Here is a 27812-nt window from a genome sequence, read left to right as displayed (position 1 = left end):
TTATCTCATTGAAGGACATTAAAAAGACATCCGGTTATGCGAATAAAAGGTATTTTGATAATTTCTTGCATGTAAATTACACGAGTATAGTAATAATATTGGAAATAGCATGAGTTATTACTGTTTATGAGGTTGACTATATATATAATTTATATAGGGTAGGTGAAAAGAACAGCCACTCAAGGAAAGAACGCCCATATAGGCCAATGGCCGTTCTTTCCAGAATACACAAATCATGACAGCTGGGTGATTAAGCACTTGACGGACTATTTAGCCACGTAACTTATTGAATAAATTTAATATCCCATCGAGTTCTCGTCAATTCTTGGAGTGTTGATGACATGGCATAAAGCCATAACAGGAAAATTAATAATATATATATATATATATATATACATATATATTATATATATATATATATATATATATATATATATATATATATATACAATTTTATTGTTAGGCATTGGGGGTCTACCTCCATCTGTCAGCTTCGCGAGATAATCGGATCCGGTTCCCTTTCCATAACATCAAATTACAACAGTATACTCGAAATAAGCTTGAGCCTTGAATAATTATCACAATTTTAAAAAGTCCGCTATAATTTCTGAGCGCAGCTTTTCTACGCTAAATATTTCCCTCTTGTTTAATTGGCCGATAATTGAACACAGAATGCCACGATCATCGACCACATTTTTCATTGGTTTTTCCGCATAAAGAATCCTTATGTTAAATTTAGCTAAACTTGACAAAAATTGAGTTTTCAATATTCCATTCAACAAGTTTTAATTGTTTATTTAATATTGGTAATGACACGGAAATTGTATAACAAAATTAATGAAATTTTGAAAAGCGAGCAAAAGTCAGTGACAAAAGAAAGGCTTCGCGCTTCGCGACGTCGCTGCACCTGCTCGTACTTCAGTTTCCAATTTAACTAAAATATGTTTAAACATATAAGTAGGCAGAGGAAATAGTAAGTGGAAATCCGCAATATGTATTTTGAAACAATACAAGTCAGCATGGCGAAATTACCAACCTTCTGAATAATTTTGATAAATTTTAAAGCTAGGAAACGCTTTTACAGTCTTATAGATAACTGTGGATCAAGTAAAGAAATGCTTAACACTTCCATAATACGGGAAGTTAAAAACAATAATTGATTTTATTAATACCATAAGCAAAGTAACCTTCGAATATGGAAACGTAATCTAACAAAAATTTACTAAGAAGAATATTCGCAGTACTGTAAAAGAGACCAACAATGGAAAGGATATAGGCTTTACAATTTATTTTGGGGAGACGATTAGAGAGAGCGGGACGTGGGAGACGATTAGAGAGAGCGGGACGTAAGATTGCATAAAAAAAAACCGTTTGGTACTTTGCTGAAAACAGCACCTTTGCTAAACATGGATTGGAAGGGAGCTAAACCTATATGTACGGGTATTTTCAAACAGGTTACAGAAGAGTAGTAAAGGGTTCTTTAATTAAATGGAACTAATCCCTTTATAGCATAGAATTCAGGTCAAAGGCAAGCGCTGGAACCCATGAGGTCATTCAGCGCTGAAAGGGAAATTGATAGTAAGAAGGTTTTAAAGGTGTAAAAGGAGGAAAACCTCTCAGTTGCACTATAATTTATAGGAAACAAAATTTAATTTTAGAGAGGGTGAAAAGTCAGATGGAAGACAGAGTATATGAACGGCAATATCAGTAAAAACAAAAAAAATGAGATTTTGCGGCTAGGGGTCGAAGGGACACTGCAAAGAACTGAAGTAATGCCTACAGTGCACCACGTGAGGTGCACTGACGGCACTACCCTCATACGGGGCTAAGCCTTTACGCAGGGAAACAAATTAAGCTAGTCTGCTACACCTTAAGCGAATCGAACGAGCAATGTTTTGATCCAACCGTCCCACGACTGTTTTGAATTCCGATAACATCCCTAGACCGACATTTGTCCGTTAGATCTCAAAGTAAGATTTCTTACGCTTAGAATAGTAAATTTAGATTCTGTTCTTGCATCTGGTTGCTTGTTTGCTCTAAACTAGATAAAATGCCGTTATTCACTTAACATACTTGTATATGAGAAACAACGAGATTTCTTTGCTTCTTGACTTCGCTTGATACTGAACACAACTTAAGGCGTTGCACAGCATAACACAGAGAATAAGATAGGCTTCATTTTTCAGTCTTGGAGCTGAAAATTTAAAGGCTTTAAACAATAACTGGTGCTGACTGTCCGTTGGCTGTTGGAAGTCTGTGCAACTCAAACAACAAAAGGGTAATCCAGTAGCGAGGTGCAACATCGTATGTTATCTTAGTCTCATCTCTAATATTTAGGCTAATAGGCCTACTATATTTTGCGCTTTCTAAGTTGCGTCTTAGCCAGATTGTGAGTGATACTCCATTCTAGTTATGACACAAGTAATCGCATTTTTATACAAAACACTCACCAAGAGATTATTTTTAAAACAAAAGTAATATTTTTAAGATGGGAAATAACCCTTACGTTTTCCATTTGAGCACTGAGAGACGAAATGTATAGTCCAACAGTTAACCAGAGTCTATTGGGGCCTACTTTGTCAGCAATCAGTAGCACTTACACTGTAGTACTGCATATTTATATTTAGCCACAAATCGGTAAGGTATCATAGGCTATTTTTCCTTCCTATCAACAAAATTTGGTATTATTACAGTTTCGGTCAGATTCGGATATCTAATATTTTTTTACTTGCTATCATATATTTTTGTCATGATTCATACGAAATACTTACTCGCATCTTCCGCAAATTAAGAGTTACGGAGATATTTGCCGATGAATATTGTGCCTTGTTGTTATCGCAAGGATGCGTTTATGCTGCCATGTCAATTTTTCTGCTGATGCGTTTTTGTTTTTTGTCAATGTATTGTGGGTAAAAATGCCTAATCGTCTTTTGTTTTTCGTTATGAATTATAAGTACGGTACAAATGCTGAAACCTGATTGGTGGCTTTGTTTCAAGATTATCCAATTAACTGCGATTTTGGAATAAGCCAGCTTTCTACAAAAGTGCGCTTCAGTTGACTGCCATGGATTCCGTCGTGCACGTCTGCAGTGGGTGTTCTCTGTCGTACTTTGAGGCTATTGGTCGTTTCCATGGACATTACAATGGAACTCCACAGGTTGTGAATCCATTTTCTTCGTGAATCTATTTAAGGTAAGTGAAGTGGTTAACGAAAAGGGTAACATTGCAGTTTCGGCCGTCAATTTCACCGAAACTGTAACTAGACGTTAGGGGTAAAATTTCGTTCCCTGTAACCCTGTGGCATATTTTTATTTATTGATTTATATTACCACTTTGCCAGAACATACGAGCTTGCAACAATCTTTTAAAATGTGCATAAGCCGTTTATTTATTGCACCACCCAAACTGAGAGCGGTACTCATGGCGCTATGTATCTCTAAATCTAATCATTTATGTAGAAATAAAGGTCAGATTCGTTGAAAGTACACTATTTAGTGGGGAAAATGTAATTTTATATCGGAAATGTGAATTTCACTGAAACTGTAAATTTACCCAAAATTTAATTTGATTTTCATTTAATTTTAAGAACGGCAAAGAAACCGGCAATGTAAGGGACCTCTCTCCCGGTTGGGTGCCTCAGACAGGGTCTCCTGCCCAGTGGGAGGGTACCCCAGGTGTCCCAAAGGGAATTATATATATATATATATATATATACATATATATACTTGTATATATATATATATATATATACATATGGGGTCGTTCAAAAATTACCTAACAATTTTTTTAGTAATTTTTAACCCCTTTTTTGCCACACCTCATAACACATGTTCAGACCCTCCCCCAGAAAATTATGTAACATCAGCTAATCCCCCTCCCCCCACAAGAATTAGTATGTTTCCCTTTTCTTTAATGCAATAATATATTAAAATCTAGCCTAATGCCTGGAAATTATTACCTTTAGGTTTTTCTTAACAGGGGCATCATTTGGAGGGGCTGGGGCGGCAACTGCCCCCAAGACTCAAGTTGCCCCCCCAGCCTCAACTTGCCCCCCTGACACCCCCAAGCCCCAAGAAGTAACAGCAGCGGGTTTTCCATTATTCCTACCGAAATTCAAATGTGTCACCACATTAAGTTATATCTATCTATCTATCTGTCTGTCTATCTATCTATCTATATTTCTCTATCACACATAATGTTTATTTGTCTGCCTATTTTGCTGAAATACCTTGCTCATGTGGCTTCAAAAAGCACATAAAATAGCTCAAAATAAAAAAAACCCCAGCTGGTTAGGCTCGCTTCGCTTGTCAAACCATCTTTGCCCCCCAGCCCAACAAAAATCTAAAATGACGCCCCTGATCCATGCATCGACTTATAAATATATAGTATATATATATATATATATATATATATATATATATATATACATACATACATACATACATACATACATACATACATACATACATACATACATACATACATACATACATACATACATACATACACACATATATATATATATATATATACTGTATACTGTATATACAGTATATATATATATATATATATATATATATATATATATATATATATATATATAATATATATACGTACTCACACATTTGTAAATACGATAATTTTTCTGTATGAGTTCGAGTAATAAAGAAACAATAAAAATAAGTTATTGTAACACTCACCCATGCATCCAGTAATATCAAGCCCGCCCTTTCTTTTCAGCGCCTCTTAAGCCTAACGGGGATAGAATTCGCCAATTTCTGCATGAGGAAGAGTTCAAAGCTGTTCCAGATCCATTGCATGGCGGTCTGGAGTTTTCGAGGGTTGTCGTGTCCTCTCCTTTCAATGAGACTTGATCGCTGCCCAAAGATTTTCCTACTGGGACAAATAGGGAAATTGTCCAAGACCTAATATATCAATCTTGGCAATCGTTTACTTTAGTCAATCAGTGACGTAACAATTGGCGAGAGTGAATCAGTGACGTAATTGGCGGTGTGGCACACTGTCCTGCTGCAGAATGGATATCCCCTTTATTTCTCCATAAGGAAGATTCTCAAAACGTTATTTCAACAATGTCGGTAAACCTTTGTTTCCATGCTCGCTAGGGAAGAACTGAAAGAAACCCTAAAATCCCCAACGCCACAGTACCAAAAAACACTACAACACCATAACATATCGTGAGTGAACATGTTTAGGCTTCAGCTTATCACTGATGAGGCGGCCACTTCCATCTCTCCCGCCTCACACACGTGAAATGCAGTTTCCCATCCTCTCTGCTTTGGCGTCTGATGGTACGTGTGGATATCCACGGGCCAAGCAGTTGAATGTTATTTTTAATTTCCTTTGCACTAGCCAATTTCCTTTGGAGGGTCGTCCATGCCGTTTCCTAAGCACGAGAGTGAGGGGAAAGGTTACTGGGGTTCCATGACCAAGAGAAGGGTAGGCCACTGCCCCCCACCCGGTGGACGCCATGAACTTGGCAACAAGTCGTTACAGCTCTGTCTCCTATGCCACTTTGCTTCACAGTTTCGCTTGTTTTATACCCCACCTTATGACATTCAGTTACGCGGACTATATCACGGTTGGTACGCTTCTTATACATATTACACATTCATGATGTACGCACGATCAAGTAGGAACACCTGTTGCCTTACACTGAGCGACACTGATCCACTTCGGTGATCCTATCCCCATGGCTGGTTTTGCAAGTTGACATTTAAATTTGCCCGGTAGATACTGAAATCTCATAATTATAGTCCGTATCATATGTCCCACTCACGAGTAAAGGAGGAAGGGGTAGCACGTGAGTACTGACATTTAGTCAAATTTGCTCGCAGATTCTTTTTCTAAACCTACTTTTTCTGAGGCTAATTAATTTACCTTCATTTTTTTGTCGCACGAATGTAATTAACCTGTACTAACCCCTGAAGTCCATCCAACAAGGGGTTTCCATACGTGATTCACAAGACAGAGCACGAGTGCGTCTGTTTGGCGGTCTATATCCGTCCGGCAAGTGCACAATCTGTTAACGTATGGGGTACCGCCCCACCCAGCCCCGGCAATAGTACTAAACACGGCGAAGGGACATTCCATTTCGCCGACAACAAAACAAATGCACCGCCAGTATCAGAAGCCCTGGTGTGTAGAAAACCAGTTTCCAAGGTAAAAAGCAGGTACGGAGCTAATACTTACAATTACCGTGATAAATATTAAACAATTTTTCCAAAAACGTATTTGAATGTTTATATAGACAAAGAACCCTCGCCCCTTCTGATATAATTCATAAACACATGACCTTTATTCATAGCACACAGGTTGTGTCCGACATTCTACTCAGGTCAAACGCAAACGAACGATGAGCTTTCAGCCATTATGATTGATCTTATTAGTATAGCCCAGACCGCTCTTAGACCTATGCTCAAAAAGTTTTCAAATCACAACACTTTCTTGTCATTCAAATTTTATTCTACGTGCAGTTATATCACATGTTTATGGAAATAACTTTATTATGATACCAAATATTGCTTACCTCTAAAATGCGAAACGCGGACCAATGAAGCTAGGCCTATGCTACACATTTGCCAGGTATTTTATTTTTTTTTTTTACCAACCTTCTTTTAAGCACACATTCATTCCACTTCAGTCAGGAATTAATCTTTTATTGTAACTTTTATTTGTTCATTCTCTCTAATTATCGTTCCAACGCCCAACAACAACAAATAAATCGTATACCTAGGATAGCTATTTATACCGTATGTTAACAACATAGGATGACGGGAACTGATGGGATTTTAAACTTTAGCTGGATAGTTATTGAGCTAAATAATCCCGAAAGTGCCCAAGCACTGAAGTAATACAATTATTTGTATGCTCAAGAAAAACATATAAATATGAAGAGTATTCTGGAAAGAAAAACCACAATACCATAGCTATCATGCCATGTTATAACTGAAATATCCCGCCTTCCCGCCAATACAGAAGTGGTTTTTCCATTCACCTCCCCACGTGTCCTAGACAGCCTCATAGACAACGCTGTTCCTTGCTTATCTTGAATATTACCTACTCATTAATTTACATGCAAGAAATTATTAAAATACCTCTTACTCGCACTCGCATAGCCATGTGCCTTTTTATGTACCTACGGTGAGATCAAACATAAGTGCTTAAAGTCTATCGTTCTTTTGCATTTAACCTGAGTAGACTGTTAAAAGCCCGCCATTCAATTAGATAAGCCGTCTGTCTACTGATTGGTCGTTTTGTTTATCGGGTGTTTCAAAACTAAACCACGGCCCGGTGGTGGATGGCCTGGTACGTTGCCAGACGCACGATTATGGCTTAAATTTAACCTTACGTAACAAAAACTACTGATGACTGGAGGATGAATGATCAACATACCAATTTCCAGCCCTCAAGCGACAGTAGTTTCTAAGATCTGAGAGTGGAGAGAAAAAGTGCGGATGGAAAAAAGTACGGACGGACAGACAAAGCCGGCACAGTAGTTTCCATTTCAGGAAACTAAACTAAAAACTGAGAAAAAATTTTTATATGAACCTTCCTTCTACATTAAACAATTGTTATTGCTTTCTCAGGTCATGGTTTGCGTTTCAAAACTAGGAAGAATATTTGACACATGGGGGTACCTGGTATATACTGTATATGTGTGTGTATGTGTATATATATGTATACATACATACATTTATATATGTATGCATGTATATATACATATATATATATATATATATATATATATATATATATATATATAGATATATATAAAGTTATTTCGCTGGTCGTTTGATCAGCGAAGATGGGCAACCACTAAGAAATACCCAATACAGCCAACAACGGGAAAGGAAATTTATCCGGATTATATGAATTATCACACGTATGTATACAGTATGTATACATACTGTATAAGTGTATATGTAGAAGCTTTAACAGGAATCTACGCCTTATTTCACTCACTGCCACTCCTCATCCACTGAAGGGCGTCTCATTGACGAGATATATTACAAAGTCAGATCAGCTGAAACCACCCCAGCCTTAAGATCGCGGGTGGACTAGGGAGCGAGGGCTTCACCCACTCATTCCTACCTTGAGCAGCTTTAGACTAAAGATCCAGAACCGTATCTGCTTCGATGCTTAGGATTTTATCCTTATAATAATAATAATAATAATAATAATAATAATAATAATAATAATAATAATAATAATAATAATAATAATAATAATAATAATAATAATAAGGCAGAAACGTCTACAAAGTAACTGAGGTAATATTTGTAGAGGTTTTTGAAGTTTTCTACATTAATAATAATAATAATAATAATAATAATAATAATAATAATAATAATAATAATGATAATAAGGCAGAAACGTCTACAAAGTAACTGAGGTAATATTGTAGAGGTTTTGAAGTTTTCACATTAATAATAATAATAATAATAATAATAATAATAATAATAATAATAATAATAATAATAATAATAATAATACAGAAACGTCTACAAAGTAACTGAGGTAATATTGTAGAGGTTTTGAAGTTTTCACATTAATAATAATAATAATAATAATAATAATAATAATAATAATAAGGCAGAAACGTCTACAAAGTAACTGAGGTAATATTGTAGAGGTTTTGAAGTTTTCACATTATTAATAATAATAATAATAATAATAAGAAGGCAGAAACGTCTACAAAGTAACTAGAGGTAATAGTTGTGAGGTTTTGAAGTTTTCACATTATTAATAATAATAATAATAATAATAATAATAATAATAATAATAAGGCAGAAACGTCTACAAAGTAACTGAGGTAATATTGTAGAGGTTTTGAAGTTTTCACATTAATAATAATAATAATAATAATAATAATAATAATAATAATAATAATAATAATAATAATACACAATAATCGAAATGTTACATGAAACCAGGCCAAAGCCAGTTCGTGAAGAAAATCATTACGTAACACCGACCCTGAAACTGTCAATAACTGGACATTAGGGACCGAAGGAATGAAGGCATCAGTAAAGGAAACATGAAGTTTATAGTTAAGGAAATTAAAGAAAAATTTTTACCAAAAGTTCGGAAAATAAGGAAAATATTAGCTAAGATTATGATTAGTGATTTGAAGGGGCAAACTTGACTCATAGGCACAGGTAGGAATTTTTTTTTTTTTTTACATTTCACAACTGCATCATAGCTTCTTCCTTTTCAACGCTTCTGTTGTCCGTCTATGATGACAATGACAAACTATGGAAGACCATGGACAGCAACGAGAGAGAGATTATTATTATTATTATTATTATTATTATTATTATTATTATTATTATTATTATTATTATTATTACATTTTGATTAATATATCAATATATTAGCCTTCTCATGCAAGAAAAAACCTGGGACTTTTTTCATATATATATATATATATATATATATATATATATATATATATATATATATATATATATATATATATATATATATCGTGTTTTTTGTGCATGTGAATGTTTTATTTACTTTTTAGCTAATGATAAAATAACCATTAACATTTTTATTTTTGTACAAGTCGTAGCTTTTGTGAGATTTTGACTTATATGACAGTTTTATTTTAAGTTTTTACTCCTGAGGTTATATAAACTCTCTTACTGTTGTCTATCAGATATTTCTAGATATTCGAGCTCTGCCTTTAGAGACAGACAGACAGAGAGTGACCAACACCTTAATATGCTTTGAGTTACGTTTACTGCTTAACAATCAAGTTTAACCTCTTGTCATTTTTGTCTCGTTTCTTAATCCCTTACATTACCGGAATTATCAAAACCGTGACTCGACTGCCTCTAAATATAATTTTCAAAGAGACGTCGTCCCACACCTTTTCCGCTATTTTGATTAATGATACGAATTCGGTCACCACCTTTCGTAAGCATTTCCATTAGGCTTACAGCATGTTAAAGACGAGTCCAAAGGTTTTTAATCCGGCAGGTGATGTGGGCCACAGACACTTTTGAACCTTGTACAAGAAATTTAGGCAGTGCGCATTACCGAGGTTCACATCGTTCAGAAATATAGTTACGGTAAACATCATTTTTAACAACTTTCTACAACTAATATGTTCGGTTACTTTTGCCAGTGGGCTAGCTTGTTAGGCTAAAAAGCTATATCAAAGTAGTCAGACAACCACTGGACACTCAGCAAGTGTTCTCGTGAGACCTCGACCATTTATCTTGAACATTTCGTTCATTTACGCAACTGCTTACTTACTGATTTATTAAACAAAGATATAATACGGCAGCAACGTTTAACGTTTTAATTCTCTGTTTATTTATTCATTAACAAACATTTCCCCCAACATAATGGCTTATTCTTCAGTTAAATAAGGATTGTTGCCTACCAGTGCGTTTGCAAATTTTTTGCAGTGATCACATTTTGCACAGCCCCAGGTTCCCTTGGACACTGACAAAGGGATATCAATCACCAGGAATTTCAGACAGTTCCCAGCCATAGCATTTCATCCCTCTTCCTGACCTGTCGACCTGAGATCTGTCGGCCGGCTCCTTACCATTTCCACATAAGATTCTAGGATATGGATCAAATAGCGCTGTGAGATTCCCTCAAAAATTTATCATTTAATTTTAAAAGTAACTACTTTAATCTGGTACTTTATGACGTCGCTGTTACCGGTATGTGCTTAACAAGGAGGTATGTATAAAGAAGGAAAACACAACGTATGCAGTTTCAGTGTATATTTCAATAGGCCCTGTGAATTAATTTTTAGTAGTCTTTATCATCTTTCAAAAAATTCATGATTTTCGTCTTACTTTCGGTAAACTTTACTCTCACGAAGTGATTACATCCTGACTTTTTCTGTAACTTCCCATCAATTAATTAGAACCTCTTTAGGAGACCGTAAGTTGGCGAAGCCATGAAACGCTTTCAATGTGATTTACGTCCTAAGCTGCTGAATCCGGAAGTAAGTTACGCTCTGAAAACTCCAATAACCAGCCTTATCTAACCTTCCAGCGAGTCAGCACAAAGCATTAGGCGATCGAGGCTAAAGTTATGTGACGGATAAAAAACGAAGTGGGACGGTTTTCTCTCTCTCTCTCTCTCTTTTTATTTTAAAAGGGATTTATATTTGGCACGTTGAAGATGAATTGAACACTATCACATGGACAGCATTCTTTTTGATTTCCTCAGTTTCTATAATCACGCAGCATGATCTTGCCTTTCGACTTTCTTTTATATATATATATATATATATATATATATTATATATATATATATATATATATATATATATATATATATTATATATATATATATATATATATATATATATATATATATATATATTATATATATATATATATATATATATATATATATAAATTTATATGAGTGGGTGTGTGTGTGTGTGTGTCCTGCTGAGACACGGAAAGTTGCCAATTTTTTATGCAACCCCCTCTTCTTGGTAATGGGGCGTTTAATGAAAGTAATATGGGTATGCGTGCGGGTGTGTATATTTATAACTGCCATTACTATCAGTTTCTTGCCATAAATATTTCTACAAATTATGTCATTTGTTACTTTTCTTATAAATAGCTTGTGAAAATTTTACAAAATGCAAGAAAATTCAGATATTTAGCTTTAAAATTATATGAATATTGTTCTGACTGCGTTTCAATTATAAAAGCAAAGTTCTTGTTTACCAAACATTTTTCATCAGAATAGCTAACAAAATTGGAATGGTGATTGTTAGCTTTAAGGTAAATGGGAATCCCCTGTCGTCTTCAAAGCACTGAAAGTGTGACGACACTGATTCAGTGCCTACGACATTTTTTTATCTACTGGGTGAAGTTGAAGGAATTTTAGTTGGACTTATATAAAATTGTATGCAACGTTATTTTAGATGAAGTGTTCTGTCATCTTCATAGCTTTCTGCGAAGTCGTGATACATATTCATTTCATCCTGACAACGTCTTGAAACGCAGCGACGTTTTTATTTCTATTAACCATGTTTAGTACGTTGCCTATGGCCTATAAGCATCAGTCTTTCAAAGAGATGCTCATGAGAGTCTTTGGTATGGATGGACTGGAGGCTTTTAATATCATTTAATGGAGGAATTGCAAACTCCTTGTATGCAAAGAAAAACGTGTTATTAATTTCTCTCTCTCTCTCTCTCTCTCTCTCTCTCTCTCTCTCTCTCTCCTCATGTAAGAGCGAGGATTATGGGTTTTTTGTTCCTTGTAATTCTGTTTTGTTTTGATTCCATCATCATTTGACGGATGTAGCAATCAATTTAATCGACTGGTAATGATATACTGAACGCACGTGATTTTGATAACTTTGGGTCAAGCAATGGAAAGTGCGGATATTAGCAGTAATGAACCAAAGCGGAGAGCTGCTTTTACAGTTTAAGTTCTCGGTTACCCAACAGTAACCCACTTTATAAGTATAATGAGACTCTATTTACTATAGTGGTCCTGTTATTGCAGATGCTGCCCCCGCTGGAGAGGCGATTGATTTCACCTTAATGTAAGCTATCTTATGCGTACCTGAGTGTTACAGTAAGGATGATCTTAATGAATTTTTATTCGCGTAAAGGAATTTCCATCAACATAGGAAAACTTACAGTTTTAGCTTTCTGTAAAAGAAAACTATTGTGCCGGGTTTTGTCTGTCCGTCCGCACTTTTTCTGTCCGCACTTTTTCTGGTCCGCCTCAGATCTTAAAGTAAAACTACTGGAGGCTAGAGGGCTGCAAACTGGTATGTTGGTCATCCACCCTCCAGGGCATCAAACATACCAAATTGCAGCCCCCAGCCTGAGTATTTTTATCGGATTTAAGGTTAAAGTTAGCTAAGTAACTGTGCTTCTAAGTGAACGATGTAGATATGCCACCACTGGGCCGTGGTTAAAGTTTCATGGGTTGTGGCTCATACAGCGAGGCCGAGACCACCGAAAGATAGATCTATTTTCGTGGACTTGATTATACGCTGTATGGCTGTACAGAAAACTTCATTGCGCATTATTTGCTCGTTTAATTAATAAAATCAGTTATTTTCAAGTAAATTCCACAGTCTTGAACACTGCGACTCGCTAACCAATGACTACCGTTCCTATTTTTTTATTTATATATATAATTCGCTAAATTCATAATTATATTGTTGTCTAACTGTCTTAGCTGAATTACCCGCCACCAGAAAAGAAAATTAACTGAGATTTTTCCGCTCGATAGTGAACGCTGAGATCATACAAGCAGAAAACTATGCTGATGTAGCGAACATACTGACACTCAGAAAATAATTTCTACAAGAAAATTACTAGAGACCCATACCTGGAAGGTATCCCTTCCTTCGGGACCAATGGAAGGATCAACAGAAAACGAGAATTCGCTCGCTCTGTCTGGTAACAGACGCTTGACCAGTCCCTCAACAGCTGCGGTTTGGACATCTGGGGATGCCTGAGGCCTGATTTCCTTCAAGTGTTCTTCCCATGGTGGAACTAAAGATGGCGAGGGGGATCCTAAAGGAAGGGACATTCGTGTACACTACATAGAAGGCTTGAATATCTATATGAATATTGGCAACACTTAGAAACAGACAAGAACTCTAAAGAACTATATCCCAGATAAAGATTTTAATATCTGTATGTTCATTATAATAGGTCTGCAGTTGTGATTAGAATTAGACAGTGTGCGTACAAATAGATCACTGAAAGCATTATAAGCAATATGTATAGCTTTATTTTATGCCGTTTGGCTTAAATTCCTTTCCGCAAACTAAATAATTCCACAAAACTGCTTTACTGTACTTGAAAGTTTTGCTTTTAAATGACGTTTATTGCATGAAAGCAGTGAAAGGACGAGAAATCTAAAAACCGCAACATACAAGCTGTTGCACTACCCTATATCCACATAGGCTAAAAATGACTGCTATTAAACTTCTATTTTTGTTACTGACAGATGCGAGATATATATCGTAGCTGGACACTGGCTCTCATATTTTAAACCTTACCTTCGGGATCAATAGCAAAACCATAGATTGCTTTCAGAGAAGCAAGGAACAGAACCAGTTTAAAAGCACCTCCCCTTTGGAAACCTCTCATGTTTTTCGGCCAAGTCTGAAATAAAAGAAAAAATGGGGTTTTAAGTTTATGTTTTACACGTATATTATTTCATAATGGAGCGTGTGAAAATACTCAATAATAAGTTCAACCTATAGTTTTCGTCCGAGAACTGAGGACTCCATGAATACAGTTGCATCTCCTACAAATCTGGACATTACAGTACTTTCTTCCATAACGCTGACTTTTCAGTCACTTCTTGTTTTCTTGGCATTCTTTGGGGTTTGATCGCTAATAGGTCTGAACGTTGTCCAACTAGGACTATCTTGGGTTTCAAAGAAAAGACGTCCTTTTTACTTGAATTTTATCCAGCTGAAGAGATATTTCAACAAATATCGCTGTAAACATATACAGTATCTTTATAAACAGTCAATATATATATCCTTTATGTCATCATTAAATACGACTTCATTTTAGTGAAGGAACTATGCTGCCCTACTGATCTAGTTTCTTCAAGTACTGGCGACAAGAAAAACTGAAGCTTCTCAGGAATTCCGAAATACTTACAACTATCCAGTGAAACGAAAAACACAGAAGAATATGAAAAAACGCAGCCTAGAAAAACATGATAAATATGCATGAAAGTATGAAAATTGCAAGGTACCATCTGGTACATAAATACTAAGGAATAGATTTTCCTGTTTGTTACTCCTTCCCCTTGACTCTTCCTAGGATCATACTTTTCAGGTATTTAACTTGATTTTGCTTTTAAAAGCAGGGTTAGACTGTAAGTTAAAATAGGCGTTTCTACAGGTGATACGTTTTCGTTTTGATAATTAAGTTTATAAAGAAGGAGAAAATAAATTCCTCCTCGTCTAGTGACATTAGTGAACGATTGTTTGAATACACCTGCGGCACCATTGCTTAGCGAATGCAAGTAACCCACGAAATTTGCCCTGAAATTTCAAACGGGAAACCCACCAGATTACATAATATCAAAGTTTTTCTCAAAACTACTGTTAGGGACTGGTGTATAAGAACGTTTTATTCTTAACCTACTATATCCATGAAATGCTCTAGTCTAAATGGTTGTCTGGTTTACGTGAAAGTTAAAAAGCCAATAAGGTCGAAATCTAATCATGTAATTTTCTTTTAACATCGACCACATAGTGACATCAAAGTTCCAACAGCCACAAAAATAGGACACCTAATAACTACATCAGTACCCCAAGAACGACATAGTTATATAAGAAACCCGTAAAAAAGGAAATCTACACAACACATTTCTCTCTTTGTTGCATTTTTTCCCTTTCTAATCTCTTGCTGATATCCAAGTGACTCGGTTCTTCCCTGCTGAAGCTACGAGAGACATTTAAAAATAAAAAAATAAAAACTATCTAATGGGTTCCAGCATACGTACATTAACTTTGAGCTAGCTGTGTATTTCTGTATTCGATAAATATGGCGACGCCAGTTTCTGATGCTAAATCAACCAGCCAATAAAAGCCGTCATATCCAAAGCCTTTCTTGAGCACTAGGCCCATACACCTGGACTGGAACCTCCGCGAAAAGCTTTGTTAGGAAAAGCCGCTTAAATGCTACAGCATCAAAACTTCACTCCTTGATCAAATTAATTGACTAATTTCCAGGAAAGATTAGACTCTGGCTTCCATTTTTCAGTCTCCTTGAGTGAAACCTCAAAGTGTGGATTCTTTGAGGGGAAATTTTCCTTCAAGAAAAGTCGTTTCAACGACTTTTAGTTTATCGGATTTGCCCTTCTTACAGCTACGTTCTCTTGAACGTGTAGGGCTAGATGCGATGAATTTTTCTACCAATTTTCTAACGCTGTTTAGTCTCTCGTTCCTTTTATCTATTTTGTGTGCGTGCGTGTGAGTGTGTGTGTGTGTGTGTATCTCCAGCTGATAGCTTAAACATTAAAAAATCAATGATGACTAAATAAATACATACCAAGAATATTAAATAATTGTGTGATGAATAAATAGGCATGTAAAAAATAAATATAAATAATTAAACAGGATTATCACTGGTAAGAATTACTGATTTTCGTCCATTTCTCCATTAGATCCCCTCCGGAACTCATTTGCAGAAAGGGGTCAAGAGTATAAGTATAGACCTGGGCTTGACTTAATGTTATTTTCCTTGGTTAATTATAGTAATGCAGATTTTTTGAGGTTTCGGTTAATAATAGTTTTACATCTTTGTGATTTTTGCTTAGTATACAAAGATAACATTAATCTTTTCGCCAGTTCTGAATAGTTTTGTTGATTTTTTCTGATGAAAATACGTGCGGTTTTATAAACAATGTTGTTAGTCTGGCAAGAAAAATTCATCGTAAGCATGTTTTACAGTTTTATAGGAAAATATTATATTTACATTTACTATTTTCACATTCATTTGAGTGACAAAACCCAATAACATAAGGTAAACATGGGGTGATCTTAGGTAATTCTGGCCTCTGTTACTTTTATCATAAAATGACTTCTCAGCTTTATTATAACGAGTATCTAAATATGAGTAGGATAGAATAAGTTCCCACTTATAAATATTACGATGGTCCGTTGTTCGTTATCCAAGAGTTCAAGACTGACAACATGCAATGCTCGCAGGCGCCATTCACGCAAATAAAACTATGAACCCTGCAAACATGCCTGTAGCTGAGTTCGAAAAACTACTTCACAATATGCATACTCAAAGCGTCCTGGGTACAATTCCTCACGTGAGAGTAAATGTTCTAGAAGACTAACGTTAGTTACATAACATGACATCGCAAACGATCGCCTTCTAAAGACTTTTTCTAACAGTCTGTCATATGAGGAAATACATTACATACGGACAAACACAAACACACTATACACTATATATATATATATATATATATATATATATATATATATATGCAGATTATTTATTTATATATATATATATGTATATATATTTATATATATATACATATATATATATATATATATATATATATATATATATATATATATATATATATATATATATATATATATATTAAGAAGTTATGGAACAGATCAGTGAAAATATAATTGGTAAAGTAACTAATTTAATTCAAGGAAATTAAGTATATACAAACAGATAAAGGACAGCTGAGTGAAAAATGAAGTAGGTAGGGTAAAGAGTTCTGATAAGATAAACGGAAAATATCATAAAACGTTCATAATAAAAAAATAATAGGAATGGAAACATGTAAGCACAAAAACAAATCAGCCACAACCAGTGCATTTATACATTTGGACTTTGGAGCAGGTCGCACAGTTCAAAATTAATTTTGACATGCGCAAAACCATCGCTGCTACACGCATCGCATCTGCTTATGAGGATTTTACAAAATTTGTGGGAGGTACAGAATGAAAAGAAAAGTAAAGTAGACAATGATAGACAACAAAATTATATATATATATATATATATATATATATATATATATATATATATTTTATATATATGTATATATATACATATTTGTTTATATATACATATATATATATGTATATATGCGTATATATACATATATATACAAATATATATGTAGAATCTACTGGGCACTTTTTGCCAGATACATATGTGATGTAATGGCCACAATACACTCTTAACTTCTCGAATTCTTTCTTTCTTTTCGATATATATATATATATATATATATATATATATACTGTATATATATATATATATATATATATATATATATATATAATATATATATTATATATATACATATATATATATATATATATATATATATATATATATATATATATGTTAAGTGTGTATACAAACAAAGACTGTCCTGTAAGAAAAGCAAATATTTCCAGAACTAAATGTAGCAGCTATGCAAGTTGTCTGTCCTAAAGTACAAAACAGAACAAAAGTCGCACAGTTGCAAAAACTTTAGCAATTTAACTTTGAATCTACTCTTGCGAGATGGTCCAGGTGTCGTCGAGTCTTCAAGGGCGCTAAAATTAGATTTTATATTTATCTCCAGCGTCAGAAGGATTCTTCTGCTCCTCTTCACACACAGTTGTAGTTTTCTATCGATTTACTGAGTTAAGTCAGCACTAGGACGTAAAAAATATGAAACCGCGTCATTTACAGGAAATTGGTATGGAAATTTTTTTTAATTGTTTATTTAACGTGCACCCCACTCTCTCCCTCTCTCAATTTATCCCCCTGCTTCAAGTGCAACTAGTACTCGAATATATTTTAACCACTGCGGCTTATATGTCACTGTATATTTTTCAGACGAGGACCAAAGATGAGAGCAACTTAATGCCCTTACCTAGTTCAGATCTGAAAAAAATAAGGAAAAAAGAGAAAAGCCAAAAAAATTCAGGTCTAAAAACTCCGTAGGATGATTAGAAGGCTCAGAAAAAACGGAAACTTGGAGAGAACGGAGTAACTATGCTGTGGTGGAGGGGAAAAAACAGGATATGAATCGAGCATTCCAGGAATTTCAGATTTCTGTAGAATGACTGGTTATAGTGTGGACTGGCGTGCCTCATTCTGTCGCCTTGCGGGGCGAAGGGGCTTTCTCCAACACAGCGTTCGCTCGTTTTAGATTTTAAGCCAGCCTATGGTAACACGGGCTCTTGCTCTTGGCCAGCCCATACAATCACACAACGGAAAGGTAGCGCAAGTGGTTCCTGAAGAATAAGGATGGCGAGTTCTTAATTAAAGCTCGGAGGAATATAGACTACGGGAGAAATTAGAGGGCAGCTGATAAGTAGTAAAGACTTTGATGGCATCCTTCTGAGATAGGAAAAACGGGCCAACACATGAGAAGGATACTCTAAACTGAGATTGTGAAACTTTAGTGACAGGGAAGAAAAAAAAAAACTGCCACATCAAACCACAACACATATTTAACCTTACATCGATTTGGATTCCATATGGCCCACAAGACAACTTGAAAATCAGAATAAACATACAAAAGAATAAATACTAAGTATATCATGATGAACTTCAGTCCACAGATAGGCTGATGTGACCCACTGATTAGTGTGGATAGCCTAAAACTGAATATGCGACATGTTGATACTGTATATATGTGTGGAATATACATACTGAAACGCTGAACTTCTATTCAGGATAGAAATGATACAACCATTCGGAAAGAATTGCCGATATCTTCTATTACCTATCAGTGTTAAGAGCAGGCACATTTTATTATCATGATGCGCTTGAAAGGGCTGTCAGGTCATGGACGAACGTAAAGTTTATATTAGTGATGAAATTTTCTAGTGCTGATAGTGCTGAATTTATTTTCCACTGTCGGGAAAACTAAATATATTTCTTCAGGTTTTTGACGGGAATTCCTCTTTTCTAATCCTTTCCATTTTATTTTGATTGTTCTCTTGATGATAATTTATTTTATGTATGTCTTTCTCGCTTGTTGAAGCAGCCGGTTGTGGCCGGGTCATAGGTTTTGATGTATTTATTTTAGCGTGGTTAGATTGAAAATATTATTCGATAGATTTTTAAATTTCTCTAAAATATTCGTGGTGGTATATCCATGTTTGGTTCTGATATTAAGAAGTAAATCCCCCTCATGTCTTATTCAGTTTTACTCGGTAATAGTTTCTGTTACAGTTTCTGCCAATAGAAGCATCTTCTTCATAACAACTCGTCTAAAATCCTTGAGTTTTAAAGCTATAGTCTGTCTGTCTGTCTGTCTGTACGTCCGTCTCTCATTGGACTCTTAGAGAAGTGCCAGGGCATTCGGCTCTCAGCTGAAAAGACCATCTTTCAGTCCACAACCGGACGAGCGAGGACGGCAAGACACTCTTCCTGAGTATACATTATGCGCCTGTTGACTTATGCCATGAATTGTGCTCTTGGGTGTTAGTCGACTGGTGTGGTTCGCAGCTGGGATGGAAAGAGAAATAGAGAGAAAACGGAGAAGAGAGAAAAAAACGGATGAATCGTAAGTGTTCCACTACAATAATGCATTCCATCATCTAACTGATAACGAGCTTTCATTATATATATATATATATATATATATATATATATATATATATATATATATATATATATATATATATATATACGAATATATATATATATATATATATATATATATATATATATATATATATATTATATATATATATATATTCCTCATTCTCTCTCTCTGTCTATCTATCTATCTGTCTACATACTGAAACTAATCTTACTTCTCACCCTTATATGCCTTTATAGCATTTCTCCAGCCAAACATCTCTACTCCCCCGATGAAGAAACTTGGCGCAGTGAATTAAAAGCAAGGGAATTTAAAAACAATTGTTGCACGCCATCAGCAGGAAGCAAAATCCCTTGTATTACTAAGAAGACCAAAAAAAAAAAAAGTGTACTGGCCAGTATGACAGGCAACCGAATGATAGCCCAGGCCCGCAGAAAGCAAGGAAAAAGAAAAAGAAGGGAAAGGGGCGGGTCTTAATCACGATGGAAGCGAAAGAATTCTCTAAGGAAGAAATGCAGTAAGAGTCAAGAGTCAAGTAGATACAGAGAAAGAAGTTCACTACTCAGTAACAATTTTATTTCCATTATCAGTGATCTATATTTAGTGTGATAACTCCTACATTTTCTCCATTTTTTATCACAATTCACGCTTAGCCACTAATACACTGTCTGGAAAAATGAGAATCTCTTAAAATCAATGGGCCTTTTCTTCACAGTAAAAACGTACATAAGTGAAATTGTTAAGTTGTCTTTCCAAACGTCCGTTGCTTTTATACTTCTGGCACTTTTCTTTTCCTCTTTCAACTGTCATTCGTAATACCATCGATGCAAATGAAAACAGAATGTTCAAATTTGTTTTACTACTTTATAGTTACTACTTCGAATATGTTTTACCGCAGATAACGTTTGCCACGCATAAAATTGACTTTGCCTCACAAACAGCACAATTTTTTTTCTTTTTATTTATCAGTTAAAATCATCGATCTCTTATATAAACCTTCTCATACCGCTGTTTGAGTTATTTTTAAATAAAAATAAATACGAACCACGACAACTACTTGCCATGCGATGTCCTCACTTCTTCCCTACACACTCTCAGGATGACTGTCAGCTGATTACCCTTGTTGGGGTAAGTTGCTGTCTTCATTAGCCGCTAAGTGGCTGCCCTCTTTGGAGCCAATCTGCTGGCCCGTACCCGAGATTCATTTTAGAGCCAAGTTGTTATTGGCCGCTGCAGCATCTCTTCACGCGGACCAAGGAGTTTCACTGCGGCCTGTTGGTCCTTATCTAATGTTTCTTGATAAAGTACACACCTAACGTACAACATTCTTAATTGTTTGAAAGCTTCATAACGAAGTAGTTCTTGATGTAAACTGTTAAAGAAAAAGTTTTTGCTGAAATATACATTATGTTGCTGTGAGGTAAACAAAATTTTTGATCAAGTAACTAATTGCGTTTCTAAGAGACGTAACACATAAGTCAGCCTACGAGATCCTTTAAAAAAAAACATTCTCAAGGACAGTTTTTTCTATATAACGATATGTAAATAATGGTTTTGTAAACTATAGCGCCAAAAAATGATTCTTGAGAGTGTTTTAACTTTGTTAAGGTCGTTAATACTATCTAATATTTATCACAGCCACAACTTTTCATTATTGTTAACTGCCAGACGCACTGATTTTCTCTTTCAATTTTTTAAATTATGTTTTAATCACTTACATAAATTTTCATTCATTTATAAAAATAATTACATTTTGATCTAAACTGCCTGTGACTTTGTGCTAACGTTTTTGTTGCTTTTTTTTTTTTCCTTTTTAAGATCTTCATAAATATATAATATTAATACCTTTATAGTTCAAAGACAGCACTGGAAATCATATGGCGAGATACACAGTAAATTCTGTGCGAGAATTAAAGGTGAGGAGCGAGTGACCTAAGGCTCACCTTCGCAGTTCCCACGGATATAAAACTGTTCACACCATTACATAAACGCCTCTAGTCTTCAGCAACAACGAAAATTTAAGTTGGACAGCATCCGAATTCTGTTGACATCATAGTAACATGATATTGGAGGGAAAAATCATTTCACCTGATGTACGGCGTATTTATGTACAGTAGATATAAACAGTAACTAAATACAGTTAGATACACATTCGCAGATACAGTCATGTGTTAAATTGCTAGAAAATCAATTATCCAGGAGTTCCGATTCTAGGTCTCTGTACCGTTATATTGAGGCGACATAAATGACCTACAATAACTGTTAGCAAAATAATAGAGTAAATAAAGTATGACCGTTCTCTCGGGTCAAATTTTCACGGTTTAAACGTGATATAACTGTTAAGACTACCCCCGGATATATATTCATTCTCGTGTATTTAAAAAAACTTGTAATATTGCAAACATGGATTATTAGTTGCATGGTAAATCACCATCTCTGAAAATTTTTTTGAACCACGACTTTAATGCTATTTCTTGACTCACAATAAAAATAAACTTAAAGCATGAAAATGCTCCCTTACTCAACTTAAATTCTAAGGGAAATGACGTGATATATTTACTCTTGTGTATTTTAAAGTTACAAGATACTAGAGTAGTGTCAGCATCGGTATATATGATCGGGGAAAAATAAGAAACACTATAGGTACAAAATTTTCCTTATTTCTGCTGAAAGAATGAATTAAGTGTGATCATTTATGTATTCAAAGGATCTGACATATTAAAGTTTCTTACTCTGAAACATTTTTCATCTCAGAAGTTACCTATGAGACAAAAAGAATGAATTTGAAATCTGTGTTTAATTCACTATCATTAAGACATTTCACCTGGTGACAAAACGATGAGCGGAGCGTCAGCATAATGAATCATATATAAATAATTACCCTTTTAGGTTAACTGCTCGTTATTTAAAATTTCAGGCTTCTGTTGCGGATAAATGAGTATTTAAGTGATCAATGGGGTAACAGTGATAATTATTAATCGGAATCTCTGACGGAATGTGAGATTTTGATAAATTTTGAACAACAATTTAGCCCAAAAGAAGGTTAGAATGGTTCAGACAGATTACACTGTAAATTGGATCATCTAAAATTTATGGAGGCCTCTAATCCGGTCGTTTTGAAGGCTGGGATTTGCATGTCGCTATAATTAGGATCTTTCCTGCCTTCTAATTCGCTATAAATCACACAGTGAAGAGTCATCTAACATAATGAATCTGAGAGAGAGAGAGAGAGAGAGAGAGAGAGAGAGAGAGAGAGAGAGAGAGAGAGAGAGAGAGAGAGAGAGTCTTTGTTTTTGTTGCACCCGTCTCACTAAATTCTGCACGTATATTTAATGAGTGTTTAAATTAGTTCCTGGCAGCCCAAGCTGCTAATGATGTGTAGACCTTTTCTCACAAATGCCCTTCCGTCGATTACCTTTGGTTAATATGCAATGCTATTATAATAAAAAAAAAATAATAATAAACCTTCTGATTTGCTACAAAACCCTTCCAAAAAATAAGTTCATGAGACCAATTTGTTTATGTCTGTGCATTCTACAGATGGTGGATCATCTTGACTCTGCAGTAAATTTATTAAGTTTTCAAGTAATTCCATATTCTGTTTTCTCACCAGTGAAACCCAGGTCAAATACAGCAATTCACCCATCCGTCATATCGATCCTCTTGGAATCTTAACGAATGTCCCATAGCGAGCAGATCTTAAAGAGCAATTCAATTGCCTCAGACTTAATGCTAGGCAAAGTGCAACCACTTGTCACGCCAGGAAAATGAGAGTTCTTTAAGACAGTAGCAATTAATGTTCGGTGAGGTTAACTTTTGAATTCTATAAAAAAAATTTTAAAAAGTTTTCTGGCTGGACTCGTGGTTACTATGTCTTGTACATTTTGTTCGGGATAATTGAAATGCTCTCGGGTGTCGAGGTCGAGGCTGCTCAAAGACAGTATAAAGCATAAATCTTTCATTTCTTTTATGTGTATATATATGTATGTTTATATATACAGGTATATATATGTGCCTGTTTGTATGTATGTATGTGTGTGTATATGTATATGCTTAAAACACATAGAGGTGATAATGGGCTTAAATTTAGTGTATACAGACAATCTGCCAATTCTCCTGAATGTGTACATTTTTACTGTGGTCACAGCAATAAAGTAAAGAAACTTGTTTTTACATTCATGTTTTTTATGATTGTTATGTGCATGTAACCTCAAATCAGTGCAGTATTTAAGAAAAGGATATGTGTATCATATTCATGTAGGTAATGTAATAAGATTTATATTGGTGAAACTGGAAAGTCTTAAGAAAAGAGAATAAAACAACACAAAAAATTTATAGTATCTACAGTGCAATTCTCGTTCATGTTCGTGAAAACAGTCATGTTATCGTTGAGACAAATGCTCTTTGTTTATTCAAATAAAGATATTAGAGAGAAATACACCTGAATCCAGCTTTATAAAAGAATATGAATATCAACCTAGGAGTGTATAAACCTGACTTATTCATTTCCAAAGAAATACGTATATACATATTTAAAGAGTACAATTTGTAATAACCCAGATTTGTGAATGGAGCATTCACTTTGATCACAACAGAGGTTAGGGATCCTCATCTTCTTAAGTGCTGATATTTCTTTCATCTATCTGTATGTTCGTTTCTACGATCATCCTAGCATATATAACGTAAATTACTACCATTGTGCTTCAGTTCCCTTGATGATGCCTTAACTAAAGGCGAAACCGGTCAAGATCTATATACCCTGCTTTTTCATTTTTCATGCTTCTGTGTTGTCAGTGTATTGTCATCTGCCGACACCCATTAACGAATGGTTAATATCATGGCTGCAAATAATTAAAATGCTCTGCATTTTAATTCTAATTCATTATTGTAGTCCTTGACCTTCCACTTCGAAATACGTTTTCTGCAAGTCTCCTCAGAGCAATTTACTGAATGAAGCAGGCTGTGTCGTTTGATTATTTCAAGACAACGCTACTCTCTAATATAAATATATATATATATATATATATATATATATATATATATATATATATAGATACATACATAGATATAGATATAGATATATATGTGTGTGTGTATGTGTGTGCATGTCCATTAGTCTACATCGTACTCTGTTCGGGAATAGTACTGGTCAGTGAAACTCACTTGGAACATGATACATGTGCCGATGTTCCTTAGTTTTTTCGTTTTTTTTTTTTTTTTGTGGACGTTGAGAGGCCAGGTTGAGCAACGATAAGGGACGTGGATAGAAATCATTAAACAACTAATTTCTTTACCTGCACTGATTTCAGCCCATTTACAGGATATCATTTATATATCACATAAACATCTCTTGGCCTTAATGTTATTCAGTTATTCCTTACCTCTCGGAATCTTTTCTCGGTGTGATTAGAACATTAGCATTTTGTAATTCGGCCACAGCTGGGGTAATTAGCCAGATGTGAATTTGTGCAGTTTACGAGTTGCCAATTCAGGTTTACTTCTTTGATTTGTTCTTAAAGTGAAATGATGTAAATTATAAATTTCTTTTTACCTTTTGTTAACTTCTAATATTATACTTTGATGTGAACTAATAGGACAAAAACTGACTATCGAGAAAAATTCTTAACTTCCAGTGACATTTGGTACAAAATTTAACGTATGTGTAAATTGACCTCGAAAACTTCTTTGCTTTAGTCACTCTTTGGATCTAGATGAAGTAAGATGTCCATCCCAATAATCTTTTGTGTACTCGTACTTTCCTTGGAGTCAGCAGCTGCCGTAAGTAAAAACGTCAAATATATTCTTTTGAACTTGTAAAAAGTACCCAATCCTAGGAAAATGTAAAGGAAGCAGAGATTCGACATTATTTCTATAACCAATTTGCTACTTTGTAACATTCCTTCAGAAATGAAATTAGGGCAATTTGTCCCTTTGTACCTGGTTCCAAAAGTGCATGAAAAAATATACATATTTTTGAAAACGAACACGTAGATTTGTTACATAGACTTTTTTTGTATTTATAATCATGTCATACATTTATATTATTTTTCTTTCAAATGACAGCAAACAACATAATTTTTACATTTTGTAGGAAAGCAATTTCAGCCACACGTATATAAACTTTTCTTCTTCATCTTTGAGTCCCTGGGAAACAGGTTACACTGGCGTCAACAGCAGAATAAAGGCCAATTTACACAGGGCAGTGACGTGTCATGTCAGCAACGATGAAATCCGTGACGAATCAGTGATGTCTGTAGGCTTATATCCGCACAGTTTAAAGTCAGTGATTTTTGAGTAGAAAAGTAAGTGTACCAGTGAGGCTCGGAAGACATAATAAAGTGAGGGAACAAGGGATAAATGCCTAAAAAATACACTTCCCACGTGATATATAATCCCTTCGCCCATATTTTCATATTCTAAAGATAGAAACATTAATTTTTTTATCAATACACGAGTGACTAGGTAACATAGAAGTCGGTATTCGAATTAAGATGGAGAAGAAGCCTATAAAGTAATTAGTGCAAAAATAAGGACCAACCCTATGTTGTAACTGCAAAAACAAAAATAATAATAATGACAAGACCTATATTAAAATAACTGTGCAAGCAAACTTTTTCGATATTGTAACTATCAAGAGAACAGGTACCTATGCCTGTGCTGTAATCATTACATTTTTATATTTAAATATGTTTGATAAAAAATTAATTGCTTAAACAAGCATTTGCCCACTGACTTCACTATTTGATTGAACTTATTCTGAATATCGAGTTTTAATTTTTTCATAAATTTTAGCTGTGATAAATCATAAAATCCACAATTATTTCGAACTAAGTCAAGTAACTGATGATAATTTGCAACTTCACGATACGCAAGATACGCAGTTACCTCTGAGGGTTGCAAACTGAAAATACGGTTCTGTGACTGTCACGTATAACTTCATCAGCAGAATTCAGATTAATGATATTTTTCCATCACTAACACTGACGATGATGTGAGTGGACTCGGCATCGACACGTCACTGGGATATGTGAATCGACCCTCCGAAATGCTCTCGTAAAATGTCGACTATCTGTTCTGTGTGAGGCAGCTCTTTTTGATGGTCTTCATTCTCGTCACATAAAAGAGAAAGTATCTTTCTTTTTATTTTCCGTCATTTGGGTACAGCTGACCATAAGTTGCTACTGTAAAGACTAATTTATAATTTCCATTATGCATTCCTAGGGCATACTTACCTGAAGCGCTTTCAAGATCGTAATGGGATCTTTTGTCGTTTTGTATACCCATAGTGTTTCTGATCATTTTCAAGCTGAGAATAAAGAGTGTGCCATCAAGCTTGAAGGAAGATAATGCACTTGAATGTACCTTCGAGGAATTGAAAAGGACTGAAACGTAACGTAAATAAGGGTGCCTCTGAAATCCCTTCCTTAATCCACTGAGGAAATCGTTCGTGAAAGAGCTTATTGGACTCTTTCATCGTTTCATAAACAACGTTATTCTTTTCTCTCGTGATTAATTTTACTGTCTTTGAAGTGTTCGTCCTTTCTGGAAATTATTTAATACTAACTGCGCATAATTTGAGTAATTCATGAAGACTAAAATCCGCTATTATTTTTCTGACAAAATGTAATTAAATTTTTACTGACATCTTTCTAGAGCTTGCTTACTCTCGTTATCAATCTCTGGATTATAATCCTCGTTGGATTTCAGCATCATCTAGATG

The 27812-nt window shown here is 34.8% G+C and overlaps 2 protein-coding genes across 9 annotated transcripts in view; one reads left to right on the top strand and one right to left on the bottom strand.

Annotated features, from left to right (window-relative positions):
* Window positions 1-21215, bottom strand: part of LOC136835323 (alpha-N-acetylglucosaminidase-like) — a 280695-nt gene extending 259480 nt beyond the window's left edge. For 3 of the 8 annotated variants that reach the window (XM_067098664.1, XM_067098663.1, XM_067098665.1), the window contains exons 1-3: window positions 21154-21215; window positions 14039-14144; window positions 13360-13547 (exon numbers count right to left, since the gene is read on the bottom strand). In XM_067098664.1, the coding sequence (XP_066954765.1) occupies window positions 13360-13547; window positions 14039-14144; window positions 21154-21156 (297 nt within the window). In that variant the 5' untranslated portion in view covers window positions 21157-21215. Of the gene's footprint in view, window positions 1-13359; window positions 13548-14038; window positions 14145-21137 lie in introns of all 8 variants that reach the window. The other 5 variants (XM_067098667.1, XM_067098669.1, XM_067098666.1 and 2 more) reach the window with 3 other exon arrangements.
* A 4584-nt stretch (window positions 21216-25799) lies between these two features.
* The window catches only part of LOC136835317 (transmembrane protease serine 9-like), a 22359-nt gene continuing 20346 nt past the window's right edge, over window positions 25800-27812 (top strand). Inside the window, exon 1 of the mRNA XM_067098655.1 lies at window positions 25800-25870. Within this exon, the coding sequence (XP_066954756.1) occupies window positions 25814-25870 (57 nt within the window). The 5' untranslated portion in view covers window positions 25800-25813. The remainder of the gene's footprint in view (window positions 25871-27812) is intronic.

This window comes from Macrobrachium rosenbergii, chromosome 55 (genome assembly GCF_040412425.1).
Source record: "Macrobrachium rosenbergii isolate ZJJX-2024 chromosome 55, ASM4041242v1, whole genome shotgun sequence".
In the NCBI taxonomy this organism is placed as follows: Eukaryota; Metazoa; Arthropoda; class Malacostraca; order Decapoda; family Palaemonidae; genus Macrobrachium; species Macrobrachium rosenbergii.
This window is presented reverse-complemented; position numbering and strand designations above follow the sequence as displayed.